Here is a 20,750-nt window from a genome sequence, read left to right as displayed (position 1 = left end):
GTTAGGGGCCTTGTTTGGATTAAGCAAAACTTTCAGAAAGACACATTCCTGCTTTACCCCTGTCCCCAGCCCACCCTGCTTTCCCTGAGCAGTGTTTTGGTGTCATGCCCTCAATTTCTGGTGTACATTCGTCTCAGAAAACAGTTGTACTTCTCAGCATTCCATATATGTAAGGCCCCAGTTTTCCAAATATCTATAATCATATACCCACACATATGTGGACATGTTTCATAACAAAATGCCAGGAAAAGCTTTGCTTTACCTGAGGGCTAGCTTGCTGGGTCTGCATAGGTAAAGTTAATCTTGTAGCTGGCTGTGCTTTCTCTGTCACGTTGGCTGTCACCGAGCTCAGCGTCCAATTCTCAATTCATGTAGTTGTGCTCGCCCTGCTTGTCTCCATTTATTATTTTTCCTCCCTGATCTTGGTCTTCTTCTTTTAATTCTATTTTCCTCAGTCCTGATATTTATCTATGTATGTATTTTACCTGAAAGCCTCCTGAATATTTATAATAAATATATACTTGAATAAATAACTGTGAGAAATCCCCATTATGATACTGAGCCCATGATGAGACAACTGAAACATAGACTTGACTAACCGATACTTCTATTTGATGGCACAGTATTGCAGCCCTTCCATGGAAAGAACATTCCATAGCTTCTAACTATAGACTGTTTCTGTATTAGATGTAGATTAGACATTATCATGCATACAAGTTGCCTGGGAATCTTGTGACATTGCAGATTGTGATTTGGAAGGTCTGGGGCAACCTGAGGGTCTGAATTTCTATCAAGCTCCCCTGTCATGCCAATGCTGCTGGTCCTAGGACCTCATTCAGATTAGCAAGGGGGCAGAGTATAATAATGAGACAGGGTTGTGATGATCAACTGGCACATTTAGACTTGACTCATTTGCTACCCATTTGGTAAATATGTGTGTGACTGATTCTTGAGAAGTCAATTCAGAAAGCAAGTGGGTCCATGCTGTTTTCACCCCAGCACATCAGGCTCTGCTAAGCCTCAATCAGTGGCTTCAACATCACATTTGTCTAAAACTGGCTCCCAGATTCTCTTTGTGGGTATGGACCTGATTCCCATCCTACCTGTTAATCTTGCCATGGGATCATAGACATGAGGTTCCTAGGAAATCACCTGGTTCAGCCTCTCATCCAGGATGGGGAATCTCCCTGTCTCCTGCCACTGTCCAATTGTCCCAGAAAGCTGTGTTTGATTACCTTCAATGGCAGGGACTCACTATCTCTAAGGCAGCCTGTTGCATCAAGAAAGCACTCTTATAAAAACAAAGCTTGTCTTTCTGCTGAGTCAAAGTCAACTTTCTTGTAACCTCCACCCACTGAGCCTCGTCTGCCCCTTGCAGCATTTCAAGTCTGCTCTTACTCAAGTCAGCCTTGCTAGTATTGCAGACAGCTGCTATGGCTCCTTTCTCCTTTCCTCCAATTAGACCCTCCCAAGTCCTTCAACTGCTAGGCTGAAAGGTCTGTATTTTTAGACCTTTCCCCACTTTCTTCTGAGCATGACCCAGTTGTCAACATGACTCTTAAAAACGGTGCCCAATAGATACCCAAAATAATTGAAAGTAGGATCTTGAAGAGATATTTGTAGACCCATGTTGATAGGAGCATTATTCACAATAGTCAAAATATGGAAACAACCCAAGCGTCCACCAGTGAATGAATGGATAAGCAAAATGTAGTATATACATACAATGAAATATTATTTAGTCTTACAAGGGAAGGAGATTCTGACACATGCCATGACATGGATCAAAGTTGAGGACGCTATGTTAAATGGAATGACAGCCCCAGAAAGACAAATACTGTATGATTCCACTTATATGAGGTCGCTAGAGTACCAAATTCATAGAAAGTAGAATGGTGGTTGCCAGGGGTTGGGAGAAGGGAGGGATGGGGAATTGTTTAAAAGGTACAGAGCTTCAGTTTGGGAAGATGAAAAAGTTCTGGAGATTGGTTTCACAACAACATGAATGTACTTAATATTGAACTGTACACTTAAAAATGGTTAAGATGGCAATTTTTATGCTGTGTCTATTTACCCCAGTTAAAAAACAATGATGCCCAGACCTGGTCAGAACATGTCAATTGTGTTAAGGCTAGTGTTAAGGGCTATGATTTTTTCCTTGATTGCTAATCTTCATTTCTAGTAATGCAGCCTCAGAATGTGGCCCTAATATTTTTAGTAGCCACACTGTGCCATTAAGGCATATTACATGTGTGGTCTCTTAAAACTCCTAGCTCTTTTTTACATGAATTACTGTCAAACCATCCTAAGATAATGTAATTGACTTCTCTAGTTGTTACTTGCCTTTGAAAAAAACATTACCACTGCTGTGGATGCAATAGCCATCTTCCGGAAACTAAATTTTGCCCTTTAGAGTTATTTTAAGTTTTCTATGCCTTAAATTTATTTCCAAAAGAGAAAAGAATCTTTGATTTGTTCTGAAATCATTTTTAAATGATGGTTATGAAAATCTGTGTATGTTATGACTAATATCTAAGGATCTAGAAGTTTATGGATAGTACTTTTGCCAATATTTCTGTGCTCAAGTGAATGTTATTCTTGAGCCATCCTTGGGCACTCTTGGCATAAAAACAATAATAAAAACAACTATTTACATTCCAAATAACTAAAATGAAGCATTGAAAACATCCACTTTTCATGTTCTCCGTAACTCCTAATTTAGAGGAAGGCATCAGTAAAGGAACCATTGGCTTGAGAACAGAAGTGTCAAACACAGACCCAGTCTTGTAATTTATTGAGAACCATTAACCCAAACATGAAATACTGTGATTGGAAACCCTGTGGCTTTCGTGCCATTGGCAGGTGTAATCACCTTTCTTTGACTCTCACATTTACTTAGGTTTTGACATTTTCTCAGACAACTGAATATATTTAGCTCTCCTTTTCCCAAGTTTCAATAACTACTTTCTTTTTTTTTTTACTACTTTGATTCTTTAAAAAAACTTTTTTTTTTTTTAGGTCTGGAGGCAGGTTTGGGTTTGCACACATTTGCAAAAGGTGAATGCAAACAAGATGAAAAGGTGCTCACAGAATGACTTGTATTGTGGTAGTTTCCACGTGCTACCTGCTTCTGAGAGTGTAATTTCCAGAGCCGCTTAGGAGATGAAAAGGTATGTAAGAGCTCAGTCATACTTTGCAATTATAGAAAATTGTTAGTTGCATTTAGATCAGTCAGCTGTACAAATGGACCAATTTGGGTTTTAAAAAAATGCTATCCCAGAATCTCTATAGGTCAAGTTGTTCAGGTGTCATTCACAGAACAGAAAACTCACTACATCATCACCACAAAAAAGGAGGGTGAATGAATCATTTATAAGTGTTTGAGAATGCCAATTTAACAGCAACTTACACCCATGATTTTTGATTTTCAAAAAGACTCTCAACTGTAAACTATGAAATGATAAAACTATATAAAATAATGAAAGGTCATACAGAATCTTCGGTTTTAATTCAAGGAGTAAAATGGGGAAATTAGTCCCATAGTTCCTGGATTTTGCATCTTGGGTTTTTTGTGACTTTCAATGATTGGTTTGTCAAAGGGGCCATGGACATGTAACTCTCTTTGCCCTGATAGCTTTCCACATAATGTCTGTGAGGCAGCATTGGGGCAGGACAGGCAAAATTATAAATACCTGAGCTCAAGGCCAAACCAAAACAATGTTTTCAATGAAAGTTCATACAACATTTCTGTTGATAATGCAAAAAATTCATAGTTCTGGTTTCCAAAGAAAATTAATTCAGATCTCTTGTGTATGTAAAATGAAGCTTTGTGTTAAAAAAAAAAAAAAAGGCTGGATCTACTCAATTTAAGCTTAAATGTACAAACTTGTGGCCTGGTTATGGTTGCTATGGGAGTTATAACTTTATCCTGAAATTTTTAATGTCTAATTTGTTGCCCATAGGTTTGTTTTTCTCAGAACTTCTTGTGATGTGGAAGAATGAGAATAATCCATGAGGCTGGTTGTATGTTCAGATGCTGTGCTTCCTTGGGGAGCTAGCAGGGCAGAGTTGACAGGTGGTAATCTGGGAGAAGGAAAGAAGAGCTTGTAGGACACATAAGCATCCTTTGGTTCTGCTGGAAAGGAACAGAAAGCTATCACCTTCTGCTTTTCTATGGAAGAGGGCTCATGAACTTGCCTTAACTTCTCTGCAAGTTTCTAACAAGAAAAAGGAAGATATTAGTTTTGTTTGTTTTTTTTACATGTCCCTTTATATTTGGATCTTCCTCTCTTATTTAGTGGAAAGAGAAAAGGTATTAGGGAGACAAGGAATGAAGGAAAAGAAGTACCTTCCTTTTGTTCACTACTACAATCTACACTATCATCATCCCTTACAGGGATGCCCTCTACTCTGTAATGCTTAAGTCCAATGTTTTGGTGTTGCCTGTTATACTCATGGCATCCTCCACAATACTTGGCATATCTATAACTATGTTACTCAACATTTTATATGAAAATTTTCAAGCAGGGAAATTTGAAAGAATTTTATGTGAACGAACACCAGCATGTCCCCATCTAGATCCTATTGTTAACTCTTCACTATTTTGCTTTAGCATATATCCAGCCACCCAGCCACCCTCTATCCATCCGTTAATCTCATTTAAAAATTTTTGTTTAAGGTTTATTTATTTGAGAGAGACAGAGACAGAGTGTGTGCATGCAAGTCGGGAAGGGCAGAAAGGGGGAGAGAGAGAATCCTATGCAGGCTCCATGCTGTTAGCACAGAGCCCAACACGGGGCTGGATATCATAAACCATGATATCATGACCTGAGCTGAAATGAAGAGTTAGAGGAGGCTTTGGGGCTCCTAGGTGGCTCAATTGGTTAAGTGTCTGACTTTGGCTGAGGTCATGATCTCGTGGTTTGTGTGTTGGAGCCCTGCATCGGGCTCTGGGCTGACAGCTCAGAGCCTGGAACCTGCTTCAAATTCTCTGTTTCCCTCTGTCTCTGCCCCTCCCCCACTCATGCTCTGTCACTGTTTCCCTCTTAAGATTAAATAAACATTAAAGAAAAAAAAGAGTTGGATGCTTGACCAACTGAGCCACCCAGGCACACCAATCTCATTTTTAAAATGCATTTCCAAGTTGGGGGTGACTGAGTGGCTCAGGTGGTTAAGTGTCCCAACCTCGGCTCAGGTCATGATCTCACTGTTCATGAGTTCGAGTCCTGCAACAGGCTCTCTGCTGTCAGTGTGGAGCCTGCTTCAGATCCTCGGTCTCCCTCTCTCTTTGACCCTCCCCTGCTTGCTCTTTCTAAAAAAATAAAGTTAAAAAAAAATAAATGCATTTCCAAGTTGCAAATATCATTTTACTTTTCTCTATATACTTCAGCACTCATATAATTAACTCAAGTCGAATATTACAATTTTGTCTCTTTTGAACATATACTGAGATGCACCAATCTTAAATGCAGTAATGAATTTTGACAAATGCATACACCTGTGTAACCCAAACCCTTTTCATGATACAGAACATTATCCCTCCCTTGGAAAAAGCCTCAGCCCATCCCAGTTAATCTCCGTCTTTCCATTGACATTTTCTTTTACCATAAATTAGTTTTGCCTGTCCTAGAACTTCATATAAACAGTTTCATACAGTTTGTAGTCTTCTGTGTCCGGCTTCTGTCAAAATGATATTTTTGAGATCATCCATGTTGCTTCATGTAACGTAGTTCTCAAGTAATATTGATTTGCTGATTTTTATCACCGTGATGAGGGACTTAAGTTGATCAAATGTATTTACATACAATTATAGCTTGAGTATCTTTTTTTAAAGATGGGTTTTTTAAAGTTTATTTAAGAAAGAGAAAGAGCGTGTGCGTGGGGTAGAGAGAGGGACAGAGAGAGAATCCTAAACAGGCTCACACCTTCAGCACAGAGCACGGCGTGGGGCTCAAACCCACGAACCATGAGATCATGACCTGAGTTGAAATCAAGAGTCGGATGCTTAAGCAACTGAGCCACCCAGGCACCCCTTGAATGTCTTTTATTAAGCTTTAGTTGGGGGGAGTTGTTCAGGACTGCTGTTTGTTGATGGCTTGGTAAAATAGGGCAAGTTTTGTGGAAAAAAGTAAAATGAGGCACCTTTTTAAAATTAAAGATACCTAAGGATGGTTATGATTTGAGCCCACGAGAGTACCCAGGCCAGACAGCCACTGACCACAAACCTCTCCCCTTTTTACAGGTGTAGGTGTAATGGCTAACCATGGCACTTTCCACAGGAACATTTTTCTGGAATGTTCACTTGCTATACCCAAAGGCAGGATGTGACTTGGCCAAGGGGGAATCTGTGTGCTTGCGTTCTTTCCACAGTAGTTCCCCGTTCTTCAGAAAGGGAGGCTAAGAGCTGGCTGCGAGGAAGTGGAGGGCAGAACTTCCACTCGATGTCTGCTGCTGCAAACGTGACTGGCTTTTTGGGGGAGTACCAATTAGTTGGAAGAGTCCCAACAGAAAATTTTCAAAAGAATCCCCGCTAGCCCACAACTGTCTTCTCTAAACGTAGGTTCCCAAGCTCAAGAAGGGTGGGGGACACTGTGCTCTTTGGCATGAGAATTTTGTGTTTATTAGTGATTTCACATTTATGTTAGGGTTAATCAGAGTTTCGGCCCTTCAGAAATCTATGTGCTCTTTCTCATTAGACAAGGGGGCTAAACTCAGCTGTGGCCTGGCATTGATCCCGGCTTACATGCAGTCCAGATTACTACCTGGAGGCACCTGAAATCTGAGGTAGCTCTTTCAGGTTAACCCAGGTGCTGGATCTAAACTCTTCAACTGAAGGCCTCGGCCTCCTTCCCGAGGCCTGTGTGAGGAATGAGCCATGGGGGCACAGGATTAAAACAGGTTCAGACATGGAGAACTCCATGGAGTGTGCAATTTAAGACCTCATCAGCCTTCATGAATTGTTCTTCCCAACACAAGCATTTTGCTTTTAAACCATTACTTAGCACCCCAACAGGACATTTGGGAGTAGAGGGGAGGACGAAGATAGGGGGTAGAGGAGACTGGTTTGTTTTCCAACTTTGGTGAGAAAAGTCTAGATGCAATTATACTGGACAACTGAATGCCTTGTATTTAGGATGATTGCAGGGACTGGCGCACATGAAGACAAAATGCCCAAGTTACTACTGCCTATGCCAGCTGCAAATTTGTTCTGCTCTTGGATATGTCCCTTCCAAAATAAGGATTATCTCACCAATGATCATCAAGATGGGACATACTACCATTAAGAAGGTACCTTTCTTAGGAGTATTTCCTGGGTGGCTAAAATGCCAAGATTGCTAAACCACCCTTGGTGGCTTTCACCCAATGTAAAGAGGTCAGCTGGCTGCTTTATTCCCCAGGGTGATGAGATCTGGCACCAAAATTATTGTCCATTTGAGCCACCCATTAAAAGCAGTAAATAACCACAATTTACCCAACCTTTTATGCTCTCATAACTCAGTATATTGGAAACTATTTTCCCTTGACCCATTACAAGCCTTCATACCCCACAGCTCCAGAGGGCTCAAACCACGATCCTGCTCCTTAATAGTCACGCTTTTCCGCAGAACATGTAAGAGCCAAAACCTTGTCTACCTTTCAGTAGGAATCAAGTTGTTCCCTAAAGAGGTCCCGTCAAACGTAGCAGCAGGTCCACTGTGAGACGGGTTGGCAGAGGCTTTGTCCAACCCGCAGGTTTCCTTTGACCTTGGTTATGACCGGGAGTGTCGCTGTTAATTGCGAGGCTCGCCTCAAGGTGGAAATAGCATCCCTTTCCACTGCCATCCCCAAAGAAGCCAAGTTCTGCTGCTGGGCGATGGCGGTGAGACGGACCCTTCCAGGCTCTTCTCTCGCCACCCAGAGAGCTGCTCGGAGGCCGCCTACAGGTGCAATCCCAGCACTGCGGCCTGGGCGGCGGGACCAGCCGGGTGTGAGCCCAAGCCCATCAGCATCTCCCTCAGCCCCTCCCCAAACCTGAGCAGACCCCAGTGTGTCCGTCGCCCTCCCCCACTAGGTTTCCCCTAGCCTCCGCCCTGGCACGGTTTGTAAGGGAAGCTGCCAGCCCTCCGGGACTTCGCAGACTTGGATCGGGGAGGGGATGGGGCGCGACCGAGGCTTCCCCTCGAATCTGCGGCAAGCCTGGCTCCGGGAAAGTTTTTCAAAGTTCCCAGCAGCGCCTGCCCAGGTCGCCTCCGCCGGGCGAGCAGACGGCGGCAAGCACGCCAGCCTCGCCGCCGCCGCCTCTGCCACTACTGCTGCCAGCAGCGCGCTCTGGGCGGCTCGCTTGCTCGCGGGAAGCGGGCCGGGCTCCCCGCGGGCAGGCCCTCCTCCTGGGGCAAAAGCCGCAGCTGACGCAGGCGGCTTGGAAGGCGGAAGCTGTCCCGCTCCGACCGCTCAGGCAGCGCCGCGGCGCCTACACCTGGGGCCTCCACCGGCGGGCACAGGCGCCCGACCCGAGGAGTCCGAGGGGGCTCGTGGCCATCTACATGGCCCTGCGCGTCCCTGAGCAGCGGGCCCTACCAAGTTCCTCGCCGCACCCTGCCCCCCTTCCCGCCTGGTCCAAAGATCCTGAGGACGAGGGTGTGCGCCTGGCCCTGCGACGTCTAGGTCTTATCACGCGTCGCTAAGCCCCCAGCCCCTTCCAAGTTCCTCCCAGTACTCCCCCTCCCCATCAACCGGAGGGAAGGGGCGTGTCTTTTGCATGACACGCCCCCTCATGAATATTAATAAGCGCGCATGCGCCAGCCCCGGGCGCTGGGTAGAGGTGGCCAGCCCGGGCCGCTGCTCTCAGACGGGCTCTCCGAGTCCCTCTCCGAGAGCCGGGCGGGCACGCGTCATTGTGTTACCTGCGGCCGGCCCGCGAGCTGGGCTCGTTTTTTTTTTTTTTTCTCCCCTCCCTCTCTCCTTTCTAAGCAGCTGATCTGAAAGGGAATAAAAGGCTGCGCATAATCATAATAATAAAAGAAGGGGAGCGCGAGAGAAGGAAAGAAAGCCGGGAGGTGGAAGAGGAGGGGGAGCGCCTCAAAGAAGCGATCAGAATAATAAAAGGAGGCCGGGCCCTTTGCCTTCTGGAACGCGCCGCTCTTGAAAGAGCTTTTGAAAAGTGGTGTTGTTTTCCAGTCGTGCATGCTCCAATCGGCGGAGTATATTAGAGCCGGGACGCGGCGGCCGCAGGGGCAGCGGCGACGGCAGCACCGGCGGCAGCACCGGTCGGAGCACCAGCGCGAGCAGCAGCGGCGGCGTCCCGAGTGCCCGCGGCGCGCGGCGCAGCGATGAGGTCCCCACGGACGCGCGGCCGGCCCGGGCGCCCCCTGAGCCTCCTGCTCGCCCTGCTCTGCGCCCTGCGAGCCAAGGTAGGAGCCCGCCGGGCCTCCCTCCCGGCCCGCCCTCTCCTTTTCCTCGCAGCGCCCCGGACGCCTGCGGTTGGGCGCCTGGAACGGGCTCGGGAGCCCTCGGGCGTTCGGCTTCCCCGCCCGGTCCCTGCGCCTGAGAGGCTGCACCGGGGCTGGGGGAGCCTCCGGCCTCCTAAATGTATCCTCCCGGCGGGGCAGGGGGCTGCGTTCTCACCGCTCTTCTCCCCGGGGGCAGTCGTCGGATTTCTCCTGCACTCGTGCATTTTTTGTACGGGAATCACGTCTAGTCCTTGCACTCAGTTTTGCAAAATTATTTTCACTTGGCGCTGAGGGCTCGTTGGGGCGGGCGGGGAGGGAGTCGCTACTTCCACCCTCGAAGAAAACAACTTTCCCCTGCGCTGACCTACCTCCCTCCCTCCCTCGCCGGCAGGTGTGCGGGGCCTCCGGCCAATTCGAATTGGAGATCCTGTCCATGCAGAACGTGAACGGGGAGCTGCAGAACGGGAACTGCTGCGGCGGCGTCCGGAACCCGGGGGACCGCAAGTGCTCCCACGACGAGTGTGACACGTATTTCAAAGTGTGCCTCAAGGAGTACCAGTCCCGCGTCACGGCCGGGGGGCCCTGCAGCTTCGGCTCGGGCTCCACTCCTGTCATCGGGGGCAACACCTTCAATCTCAAGGCCAGTCGTGGCAACGAACGCAACCGCATCGTGCTGCCTTTCAGTTTCGCGTGGCCGGTGAGTGGGCTACGCGGTGAGGGAGGCCCGCCGAGGTCCGTACCCACGCGCCTCTCTCTTGCGAGAGGGATTTAAAGGACCTTGGCTTGAAACTCCGAGCTAACTGGAAAAGTCTGGTGGGGTGGGGTGTTGGGCAGCCGAGACTATATAGTTACTTATCAGCAGGCCCTATCTTCGTGGCTTTTTTGCTAAGCGCCCAAAAGTGGGGAGTCCACAGAGGTTTGTGGGGCAAAGCTCCCAGGAAGTCTGGTTTAAACTTGCAACTAACACGAAGGCCCTAGAGTGACCCCGCCCCGAGCTAGGAGTTCATTATAGATGATCTTTGCTTAACCAATTAAACCTGATGCGCCATGGAAGGCGACGCGGCGCAGTTCTGGCCTTCGAACGCCGTCCAAATCGGCACCCTCCCCTTTCTCGTGAGCGGCTGGGAGGGCGGGCGTGTCCTTCCTGGAGGGTGTGGGGGAGCCCGTTTCCCGCTGCTCCCCGGGAGATTTGGGGCGTGCGGGGACGCGCTCTGGGCTGAATGTAAGGGGTCGGGGGCTGCTGCCGCAGAGAAGGGTGGGGGGTTGGGGGGTGTCTCCAAGCCGCTGCTGGAGCTGTGAACCCGAGAGCCTCCGCCCCCTGCCGGCCCCTTCCTGCCCTCGCCCCCGCGCGGTGTAGCCGTTGTGGCCTCACTTCCAGCGGTTCCCGGGCTCTGGAACCAGCTGTGTTTGCAAACTTCCCGGGGAAGGGCGGGGGTACGCCCTCGTCCGGCGGGCGCCCGGCCCCCGCTAGCCTCCGGGGGCGTGTCAAGGCCTGGAAGTGGGGGGGCCTGTTAGAGGCAGCCGCTGAGAGTGCGAGCGCGTGGACCCCCGCCCCGGTGCAGCTAGGCCAGCCAGCCGACTCTGCAACGAGGCCCTTGCAACATCCCAAATTGGGTAGAAGGAAGATGAGTGTGATTGCAGAAGGGGAGGAAAGGGGAAAATGCTCGTGCCCTCTGCTCAGCTCCTGCTGTCCGGGAGGTGTGGCTCATCGCCCGGACTGGGGCTTGGCCTAGTCTGTGAGGGTGGGTGGCGAGGTGGAGGGGGGGGGTGGGGTCGGAGGGGAGGGGTGCTCAATGCCCAGGGGAATACTCTCCACCACGTGCTGTCTTGGGGAGCACTCTGCTGCCTCCTACCCGCAGGCTGGGGCTGTGATTCGCATCCCTGGGAGGGGATGGAAAGGGAGGGTACTTTGGTGAATGCGTGCCGGCGTGTGGGTGTATCTTGGGGTGGCTCTCAAGGCCCACATTTCCTGGAGCTGGCGTTATAAAGTGCCCTCTGCCATGGGTGAGATAAGACAGTTATCAGAAACATGCCATTAAAAGGGGCTTATAAAAACCTGTGGTATGTGGAGTTCTCTGAGAATGGAGGGCCGCGTCTGTTGCCGGATTTCAATTTTACAAAGAGTGTTTATCTTGTTTGTTAATCCCCTACTAGGGAGAACTTTAAAGAGGCTGGCCATTTTCTAATCTGACTGGGCCCAAGTTAACTGTGAATACTGACCGCCCTTGAACTTGTGTTTGGAGTTTAGGGGGAAGGGGCCTGCAGGTGGTTCCACCCTCCTGAGGATCAGTCCGGAGCCCCTTGCGTTTCACAAGACCATAAAAGGAATCTTATTAGTGATGTGGAAAAGCTGCAGGCCTGGCTGAGGCTCACTTTGGAGAGTAGGGTCAGAGGACCGCGTGGATGAGAACAAGGAGCCTTGCTCCCCCAGGCCTGGCTTTGGAAAGTGACCTAGGTGTGTGTCTGTCCCCATTTGACACTTGGCAGAGTCCTAGATGGGGAATGAGCAGGAAGCCGTGTGTGGGGCAGGGAGACGATTGATTTGCTGGTGCTCTTCTGTGGTTTCAGGGCCCACGGGTCACCAACCATGAAATAGACTCTCGGCTTTTCTAGAATGGGGAGAATGCTGGGACTACACTGAGTGTGGTTCTTTTGAAGTTGGGCCAAGTGCATGTATCACTCATAAATGAGTCTCCACCCTGCCCCCCTAAAAGGCCTGCTGTGAAACTTAAGCTTTACTTCCCAAGAGAAAGTGGAGTTTAGGTGTATTGTTTTAGTTTATTTTCCCGAGTGTGGTTGGAGAAACACCACAGTCTGTAACTTTCAAGAATGATTCCAGGGTGAGTGTTAAGTGAAGTGAAAGCACTTAGGTATTGACGTAGTTAGTGCAGCTTCATTCAGTTTGGCAATTAAATATTAATAAGCATGTCTATCTAGAACTGACTTTCTTGAATAGGTAAAAACTGAACTTGGTACAAAATTCAATATGGAAAGACAATATGGTCTTTAAAAAAAAAAAAAAAAAAACGCCTTGGACTTCCAGCCACTTGAGCCCCTGACCCTACAATTAGTTACTGTCCACATGGGTCCTCCCAAATGTGTGGACAGTGGGAGAATCCTGGTTCGTGGTGCACAGTAGGTCAGTTTGGAAGGTGGTGTAATTCATGTCTTTTGTTTGGGATTATGACCCCAATCAAATAACTGTTCGTGCTCTAGAGAGGAAGAAGAGGAAATAATTCGGCCACATTTGAAATCTAGTCCACATTCCAGTGTCCATGTGGGAGGTTCTGTAGAGGTGGGCCTGCCCATCGGATAGTATCTGATTATGTTCCATTTGAATGTCTGCTGCCCCAGCTCCAGGCCTATGGTTCTCATCTGTGGCTTCTAATCCCCGTTCCAGTGCTGCTCACAGGGTCTTGACTTGAAGCAACTGGCCTGATTTATGACCCTCCAATCAGGGGGACCTAGTGATAAGAACAGACATTATGGAAGGTAGTTGGGCTCAACGGGAAGTGATTTGGGAATAACCATTTATAAATCAATGAAATGGTTAGGTCGTGCCTCCCCAAATTAGTGCTGAATCCCAGTGGTACCTGCTTAATAAGAATACATTAATGAAGTTACTACTAACAAGCCCCAAAAGGTTTTTAGGAACTCCAGAACCCCAGTTCGCTGTATTGATCCATTGCAGACCCTGCAGTGAACTGAATCTAGAGAAACTTTGGGGGAAGTGGTTGAGATGTCTGTTCCTTTGGCGTCCTATTTAAATGCCATTGACAGTGATAAAAGGCTTGCTGGGAGCAGCTGAATTTTTCAGGAAAATCCAATGAAGTGTGTTTCTTGCATACCAGAGTGATGCCAACTTTGGCCCCCTTTATACTTAAGGCCTGATTGAGCAACTGCCAGGGGTTTGGGTAAATCAGATGTCACGAGGTTAATCACAGAATGTAATTGACACTGTCCTTGCCTTTATGCCCTCTGTTGTGTTTCCTGGACCCTGAGCCTCTGTAGGTGTGGTGTGGACACGCAGAAGGTGGAGGGATGGGGTTCTCATTTGAACTGGCTCCTTTCTACAGCCAGTGTGTGCAACCCATGTGGCCATATCCTGCATGCATGCATGCAAACAGCACATGTGAGTATAAGGGCTTGGAGCAAGGGATTTCCTTATGTGGAGAAAACCTCTTCTGCTCCCAGACACCTATGTCAAATTAAAGTGATGAAATGACAGGTCTGTATTGCAAAACCAGGCTTGGGGGAAAGTAGAGCTGCACTCACTTTGTGCTAAGTGTCTTCAGAGTGGCTGCTCTCCACATGAAATCCTTCTGCAAGGTACTTGGTTTTTAATTTTTTTTTTCTTTTCTAGGTGTAAACTTCTCTGTGTTTTCTTCCTCCTTGTTGTGTTGTTTCTTAGCAACTTATTCAAACCTCCAGTACTTATAGGAGTTTGCAGCCCACCAACTCCACACCCATAATTCTACAGGGACTCTAAACATTTGTAGAGAACAGTGAAGCTTTTGGCATCAAGGCTGTTGGGGAGCTGGACGCATAAGGAGGAGTGGCAGCAGCCACTTTCAGGCATGTCCTCTCCCTGGAATCAGTGCTCTGAATACTGCGTAAAATCTTTATAGCGAAGAGTGGTAAGGGACCCTTTGGATAGAAGGCACGTGGAAGGTTTAGCCTGGTGGACAAAATGTTGTTCATGAAAAAATGAAGCCAAGGCAACAAAGATCATGTTCCTGATCTGAAAACAAGAATGTAAACAGAGGCCTTGACTGGGTTCATAGCAGCCACCAGCCCATTGTAAAGGCCAGAACTTGGTTCCAATGTCAGACTTTTCAAGATTAGTTACAATGTAAGAATGCATAATATCTGGATGTGCATACAATGAGCATGATAATCCATAAAAGCAAATGTTCCTGAGCATTCCCCCCTCCTTGGTAAACTTCTATAAGCATGTTCCTTCCCCTACCTATTAACCCCCTAGGTTAGGTTCTGAGCTGAGAGAAGTGACACTTGGTTCCAGCTTTTAAATATACTTTAAAAAAAAAAAAAAAACTAGAACAGAATAAGTTGAACCAATTTTTCAACTTAAGGAAGATGTGTTAGGATGTGATGATTCTCATGTTTTCTAGGGTGGTAGCAGAGGCGGGGATAGGGTTTTGCATTCAGAAATGTTCCACCTTTCTCTTGGCTCGTGATGCCGAGTGGCTGTGTTGTGATTTCCTTGCTGGTTTCTGATCATTGCATGGACCGCCCTGCCCCTGTGGCCCTTGTTTTTACGGGGCCGGTGACATTTGTCACTGGTGTGGTGCATGTGCAGGGAAGAAATTGTGCAGCATGGCTCCCAGTGGTTAAAAGTGGTACAATAAATAGTCCAACACTCAGAGTCCTCTACCAGCTCAGCCCAGTTTTTGTGCACTTTTGGTAAATAAGTAGAAAGGCTTCTTGTTCAGGCTTGCTCTGTGTGAACCGGACGGTTGTGCTTGGCTGGTTTCTCGGTATTCTATCTATTAACCTCGCCACCCTTTTGTAACTGGTGCATTTAATTATCAGTGGGATGCTTTTCAAACAGGTAAGGGTAATGATGGGAAAGGGGGTGGGGGCATCTCATTGAGCCTCTCCAATCTGGATATGAGCTTTGGGGCCCACTCGGTGAGTCTTTGAGGTGGGCTTTCATGAGAAAATCGCCCTTTGTAACCAGATCGGACTCTATTGAAATGTCAAGCCCTGCACACTGAATTGCTGTCTATGGCTGAAGTTGTCTTGGCTTGGATGCTGTGGGGAAGTTGTCCTTTCTTCAGGCCCTCCCCTCACCACCGCCCTGTGACACGTGAATTTTTCGTACGAGCGTGCGTGTGCCCACACATGCGATCTCTGAAGCCTTTATTTGGTATGTTTGTGACTGGAATATTTTATACTGTGGCCACCCAGACACAGGCAGGACAATAGTGTGGCCGAATTGACTGAAATGAGGATTACAGAGAATAATGCGGCCTCTCCAAAAATACTGCTAATACAGGGCCTGCGACAGGAAGCGACAGTTGAGTCAGCAGAGTACAGGGCCCCAGACAAACCCGGGGGCCGACTGACTCGCACAATGGCCCCCTGGGCACATCGGGCATTCCCAGGGTGTGCGCTCCTCGGCCGCCTGTCGCGGTGGCCTGGGGTTTTGGACGCCGCACGCGTGCCGTTTGGATGGCGGTTTGTTTGTGTCCGTCAGCTTGGCAGGAATGGAAGCAGCCTCTTCTCAGGGCTTGGTTTGGCTGCCGCTGTTGCCAGGAAAAGGAAGCTCCCAGCTGCCAACACAATTACCTTTGTTTCTTACATCCCCCTTCTTAATGTGGCAATTAAGTGCTTACCACTCTGCCCGGTGCCAAGGTAACCACCGAGGAGTCAGATGGGCGCAGAACACAGCCCTCCCGCAGCCACGGTGCCCGGGGCGGGAAGAGGCCCTTGGGATCCTGGGATGCCTTGGGATTTCGAAGTTGGGGCCCTCCTTTAGGTAAAAGGCTGCGGAAGTCCTTCTGAAAGCTGGCTGTTCCTCTTTCCTGCTGCACGAGAATAAGAACCAGCCACTGTTGCCAGCATCCCCTGGGCCTGGAGGTGGGAAGGGGCACAGGCCCAGGCTGAAGTTGTGTTAGCTGCCCATCCCTCCTGCTTTGCCCCCAGGCTGTTGTTCTGGGGAGATTGAAGAGAAGAGATGAAAGCAAGGGGATTCTTCTAGTCTTACTTTTGTAGTTTGAAACCAAGAAAAATCCCGGTATTTGCTATTTGTGATTCTCGTGGGTGGTATTTTCATAGGAGCTTGAGTCGGAACACTTGCCCATCATCTGGCCTGGCACCCCCTCCCCAAGCCATTGGTGGGGGATGCCCAGTGAGTTGGCCTCCGCTGTCAGGGGAGGGGGTCAGATTTGCAGTGACAAATTGGGCATGACAAGATCATAGCAGATTGCATCTGATTTTTGGCCTGGTACTGGCCTCCTAGGATGGTATAAAGTGTGTGCGTGGTCTGGATCTTGGAGTCTGGAACTATATTCTGGGATGTACAGAGGTCAAGCGTGGGCCTGGGAAAAATTAAAGTTCCTAGCAAGTAATAATCATTACCAAATTATCTTGATTGTTGATCTATAGTGTGGGGATGGAGTGGGAGGTAAGAGGGCCTCCTAATAGGGGCCTTGGAGGGAATCCTTTCTTCTGAAGGCTGGGTGGGAGGAATCCTCCTGCTCCAGGAGGTGAGGCCCAGAACCATAAGTCCTTCTCCGAAACCAGAAAGAGAGATGGCCCAGGGCTTTTTCTTTCTTTTTTGGCAAGGCCTTGTTGCCAGTGCTGCAGCCCCCAGCCCAAACCCCATGTCCACCACCAAGAAGGCAGTTCACGGAAGATCAGGACACTCCCTGTCCAGAACTCTGTGCCACCCAACCCTCAGGGTTGCGTAGTGTTGGTCAGCAACTCCTGAGGTCTCACCAGTTCTGGTGAGGATGAGCCAGGTACACAGCTTGGTCTTCCAGGTTCTTGTGCAAGTTTGAAGGATGCTGCCTTCTTTGAGCATTCATTAAGCAGGGTTAAGACTGTCATGCCAGCTCAGTCCCGGCACGCCTTCTCCTTTCTGTGGGGTTTGTGGATGTTAGGTGTTTAGTGCTTGTGCAAGTCTGTCAGAAATCTGGATATCAATGCATTTAATCAGGATTAATTACAACAATACGTGGAAGTGTAGAACGTGGGTCTCAACATGGCCAGCAAACGAAGGGCTTAATTATACAGAATACACATCTGGCCTCATTTGGATTTGGCTCTCACCTCCAATCAGTAGAGAAATGTAATTTCTTGCTGCTCTCAGGGAAGAGTCCTGTAATTTGTAGGAAGTCTCAGGAAACTTAGAGGCTGTAAATAAGATGTAACTTTGACTAATAAAATATTAACGATGACAACAATGAATTTGGACCCGTGGCCACCAAACAGGAGAGGGCTGGGTATGTGCCCCGGCTTGCCTGGTTTTGCTTGCTTTTCAGAGCATTTTCCCACAGTTATCAGTGAACGAAATGGAATCCGGCTCTGCTTTGAGTATGAAACATGTTTCGGCTGAATTCCAAAGCAGGGTCTATCACAAGATATTTTTATATTCAGAGACGGCATGCTGTGTCTCTGAGCAGTAAGCTTGTCTAGAGTTATGAATGAAGCTCTTTTTTTTTTTTTTTTTTTTTTTTTTCCCTCTCGTGTTCCATTTTTGCCTTCACCTTGTGGGTGCCTTCTCATGGTGGCTGTGTGTCTGGTGGCACGGGATTATTTGAGAAATGCGCACTATTTCCGATGCATTGGTATCTGACAGTGACAGCTCAGGGACACGGAGGAAGGGCTCATGTGCTCCCCCCAACCCCCATCTATTTCTCCAGCTTCAAGATGGCAGGCTTATTTAAACCCTGCTGTTTTGTGAGACTGACCTCATTCTAAATTACAAATGAAGATTTGAGTAAAAGCGGGAATTTGCTAATGGCTTGGATTTGGGGGGGGAGGTAGAATTCTGAGATAAACCTGGAAGATAAAAGGTGCCTTCAGTATAATAGCTGGCATCCTGCCAGTGTCCAGGGAATTTGTTTAGTTAGTGGACTCTGATTATTCCTGGAATGTTAGATCTTATTGACAGATAAGTCCGTCAATAGCTATAACCCATGGGTGTGTGATTATTTCTCCCTTTTGTACTCTGGTCCCCAGAGTCTGCCCCCTAAACACCCCAAGTTAGGTCACCGCCTTTGTCTTAGTCTCTTTGCACCTACCCCCTCCTGCTTCCTAGAGTCACCTGATACTTGTGGGAGCCGAGATGGTCTCACACAGACAGGGCTTTCAAAGGGGTTCTGAAAAGGAAAAGGGGGCCTCCCTAGGGACTGCCCCACCAGGGCCCAAAGTGTAACCTTAGCAATAGCCAGCCCTCCTCACTGGATGAGGGGGCCTCCCCCCCCCCCCTCCGGGTACAAATACCTGGTTAGGTTAGCTTAGAATAAATTCTTTGTGTGTTTTTCTCATGCACTGGAGTTAGGGTCTGGAAAGCTTTGGAAAACTGTATAGCATTCACATATAGGGAGGTGGTATTTCCTCATGATGACTTTGGGCTGCTTGCGTACAATGGCCTTGACTGACCACGGTGGGCCCCCACCAGGTGAAAGCATCAACCTGAGGGTGGGTGCCAGGAAGGGGAGTTGGGTGACCTCCATTCCACAGCAGAGTTGTCACTTTGGCTTTGTGGTTCTGTTTGGCAGAGTGTGTGGGGAGGCCAAGCAAGGTAGACATTTGGGCCCTGACCTCTATTTCTGAATACTAAGCTGTTGTTTATCTGTGTTGCAGAGGTCCTACACTTTGCTCGTGGAGGCGTGGGATTCCAGCAATGACACTCTCCGTAAGTATCACAGCAAGGGGCTTTTCTCTGGGTGCGTCTTTGTGGAAGCACAGTGCTTGGCGTACGGCAGTGTCAGCTGAATCTGTCTCCTGAATGCTTCAGAGGACTTGTACCACTCCCTGCCGTCTGCCCCTGTGTCCCTACCCCAGGGCCCATACTCCAGGGCAAAGTGCTCCATGGAGTCTTTTCCATAACCTTCCCAGAACGTTCACTTGGAACATTAAGTGGCCAGGACAGATTCCCTGTTAACTCAGTCCCTGACTAAGGGACCTAGATTATCGTTGGGATAGAGATCTTAATGGTTTTACAACGTTAAAACCTTGTAGACTGCTAAAGGATCAAAGTGGTGACTTTTTAAAAGTCCATTTAAACTTTAAGTGAGTGTTTAATCTCTCATCGGAAAGATAAAGCCTGCGGAGGTGGCGCTGGGCTCTAAATCTAAAGGCCGACCTTGAATTTCACTTGGTGGGCAGGTGAGCTTCTAGGCAGTCAGGGTTTCTTTCCCACACTGTGCACCACAGACCTTTCATTGAAGTGGAGTCCCAGAGCCTCACAGGTACCACACCTGCCTGGCCCCTTCTGAAAGATGACTGTTTCAGTGCAGGCTGCTTTTTCAGAGCTTCGAGGGGTGGCTTTTGGTGGGGAAGCCACTGAGGCTGTGTCTGGAACTGGCAGCAGCCTGGCTTATAAAGTGTAGTCTTTGCTCCTTACATGTAACTTAAAAGTGTTTTCTCTCACCCGCAGTAACTGTGCATTCCGTTTTTGCTGGGAGGATCGTCCTGGGGAAATGTGATTCACGTTGAAATCCATTAGTCTGTGGGGGAGGAAGGATTGATCCAACATTTTGTCTTTGCCCTCCATTCTCTGAATGTCTCATCCCTTTTGCTTCTCTAACTCACTGACCCTTTCTTTGTGTTTTGTTTTTTTTTTTGTTTTGTTTGTTTTATTTGGGTTTTTTTGTTTGTTTTTGCTGCTGCTAATATTTCCCCTCATTTTCTCATCATGTTTGTTTTTTTTTTTAATTGAATCTGAGAATGGTGCATGCCCAGAGTGGGCACATTGGAGGCTTGGTACCTGCTAGGCTGCTTCAGGCTGCATATGGCTTGTTGTGCCACTGGGGGCCACGTAGCCCTTGCTGAGCCCTGGTGAGCCAGAGGCTCCAGGCCATTTGGATCCCCGTTCTTGCTTTGACATCCAAAACCCAGATCTGTGGCCTTCCTCTCCGAGGGGCACCCCTGTCCCACTGTGGTGTGGTAGGAGGGGAGGGTGGTAACCAGCCTTGGTTGTGGGTCATATGACCAGTCAGGGTCACAGACACCGTTTTGTTCTCTCCTCCCTGCCCACAACACAAACGTTGAGTGTTGTGTCACTGTGACCTGGTCACAATGGTAACTAAGCATGGGAAAGACTCGGAGCTGGGGAGGGAGGGGAAATAGACCAGAGAACCTCTGGTGCACATGTGGTCCTCTTTTCCCTTCCCTTTTGGATGTTAGAACAGTCTGATAAAGTGAACATCCTTGAGATCCTGGCTCATGGTAAGAGCTGGATCAGGACACTGACCCTCTAGCACCTACAGGGCCCTTCCTGGGCCTTCCGTCACCCCACAGGTCAGGTAGCTGTGCCCCTGGGAAGCAGATGCCCATCTAGAGCTGCCCATGGTTGTCTACATTTCAGGGTGGCCCTGGTTTTGGATTCTGGGGCATCTCCTCGCTGGGGAGAGAGTAACTAAGTCCATGGAACAGCACAAGAAGGGCTTAGGGCAGGGATAAAGAACTTCAGACCTCTACCCTTGAAGAAAGGAATGGCCACAAAGTCATGGAATGCCCAGTACATGCAGGTGACTGGAACTCCCTTTGTGAACCCGAGAGGAGGAAATGCTTTATCCACTTGTTTATTCAGCGTCTCTTTTTATGATGCTTCCAAGGGATCTTGAA

At 48.3% G+C, this 20,750-nt stretch overlaps 1 protein-coding gene across 1 annotated transcript in view; it reads left to right on the top strand.

The window, feature by feature from the left end:
• The first annotated feature begins 8,809 nt into the window (after positions 1 to 8,809).
• Positions 8,810 to 20,750, top strand: part of JAG1 (jagged canonical Notch ligand 1) — a 36,363-nt gene continuing 24,422 nt past the window's right edge. Inside the window, exons 1-3 of the mRNA XM_042980911.1 lie at positions 8,810 to 9,389; positions 9,820 to 10,125; positions 18,765 to 18,816. Of these exons, the coding sequence (XP_042836845.1) occupies positions 9,309 to 9,389; positions 9,820 to 10,125; positions 18,765 to 18,816 (439 nt within the window). The 5' untranslated portion in view covers positions 8,810 to 9,308. The remainder of the gene's footprint in view (positions 9,390 to 9,819; positions 10,126 to 18,764; positions 18,817 to 20,750) is intronic.

Source organism: Panthera tigris, chromosome A3 (assembly GCF_018350195.1).
Source record: "Panthera tigris isolate Pti1 chromosome A3, P.tigris_Pti1_mat1.1, whole genome shotgun sequence".
Taxonomy (NCBI): domain Eukaryota; kingdom Metazoa; phylum Chordata; class Mammalia; order Carnivora; family Felidae; genus Panthera; species Panthera tigris.
Note: the sequence above shows the minus strand (reverse complement) of the source record. Positions and strands in the feature narration are given on the sequence as shown.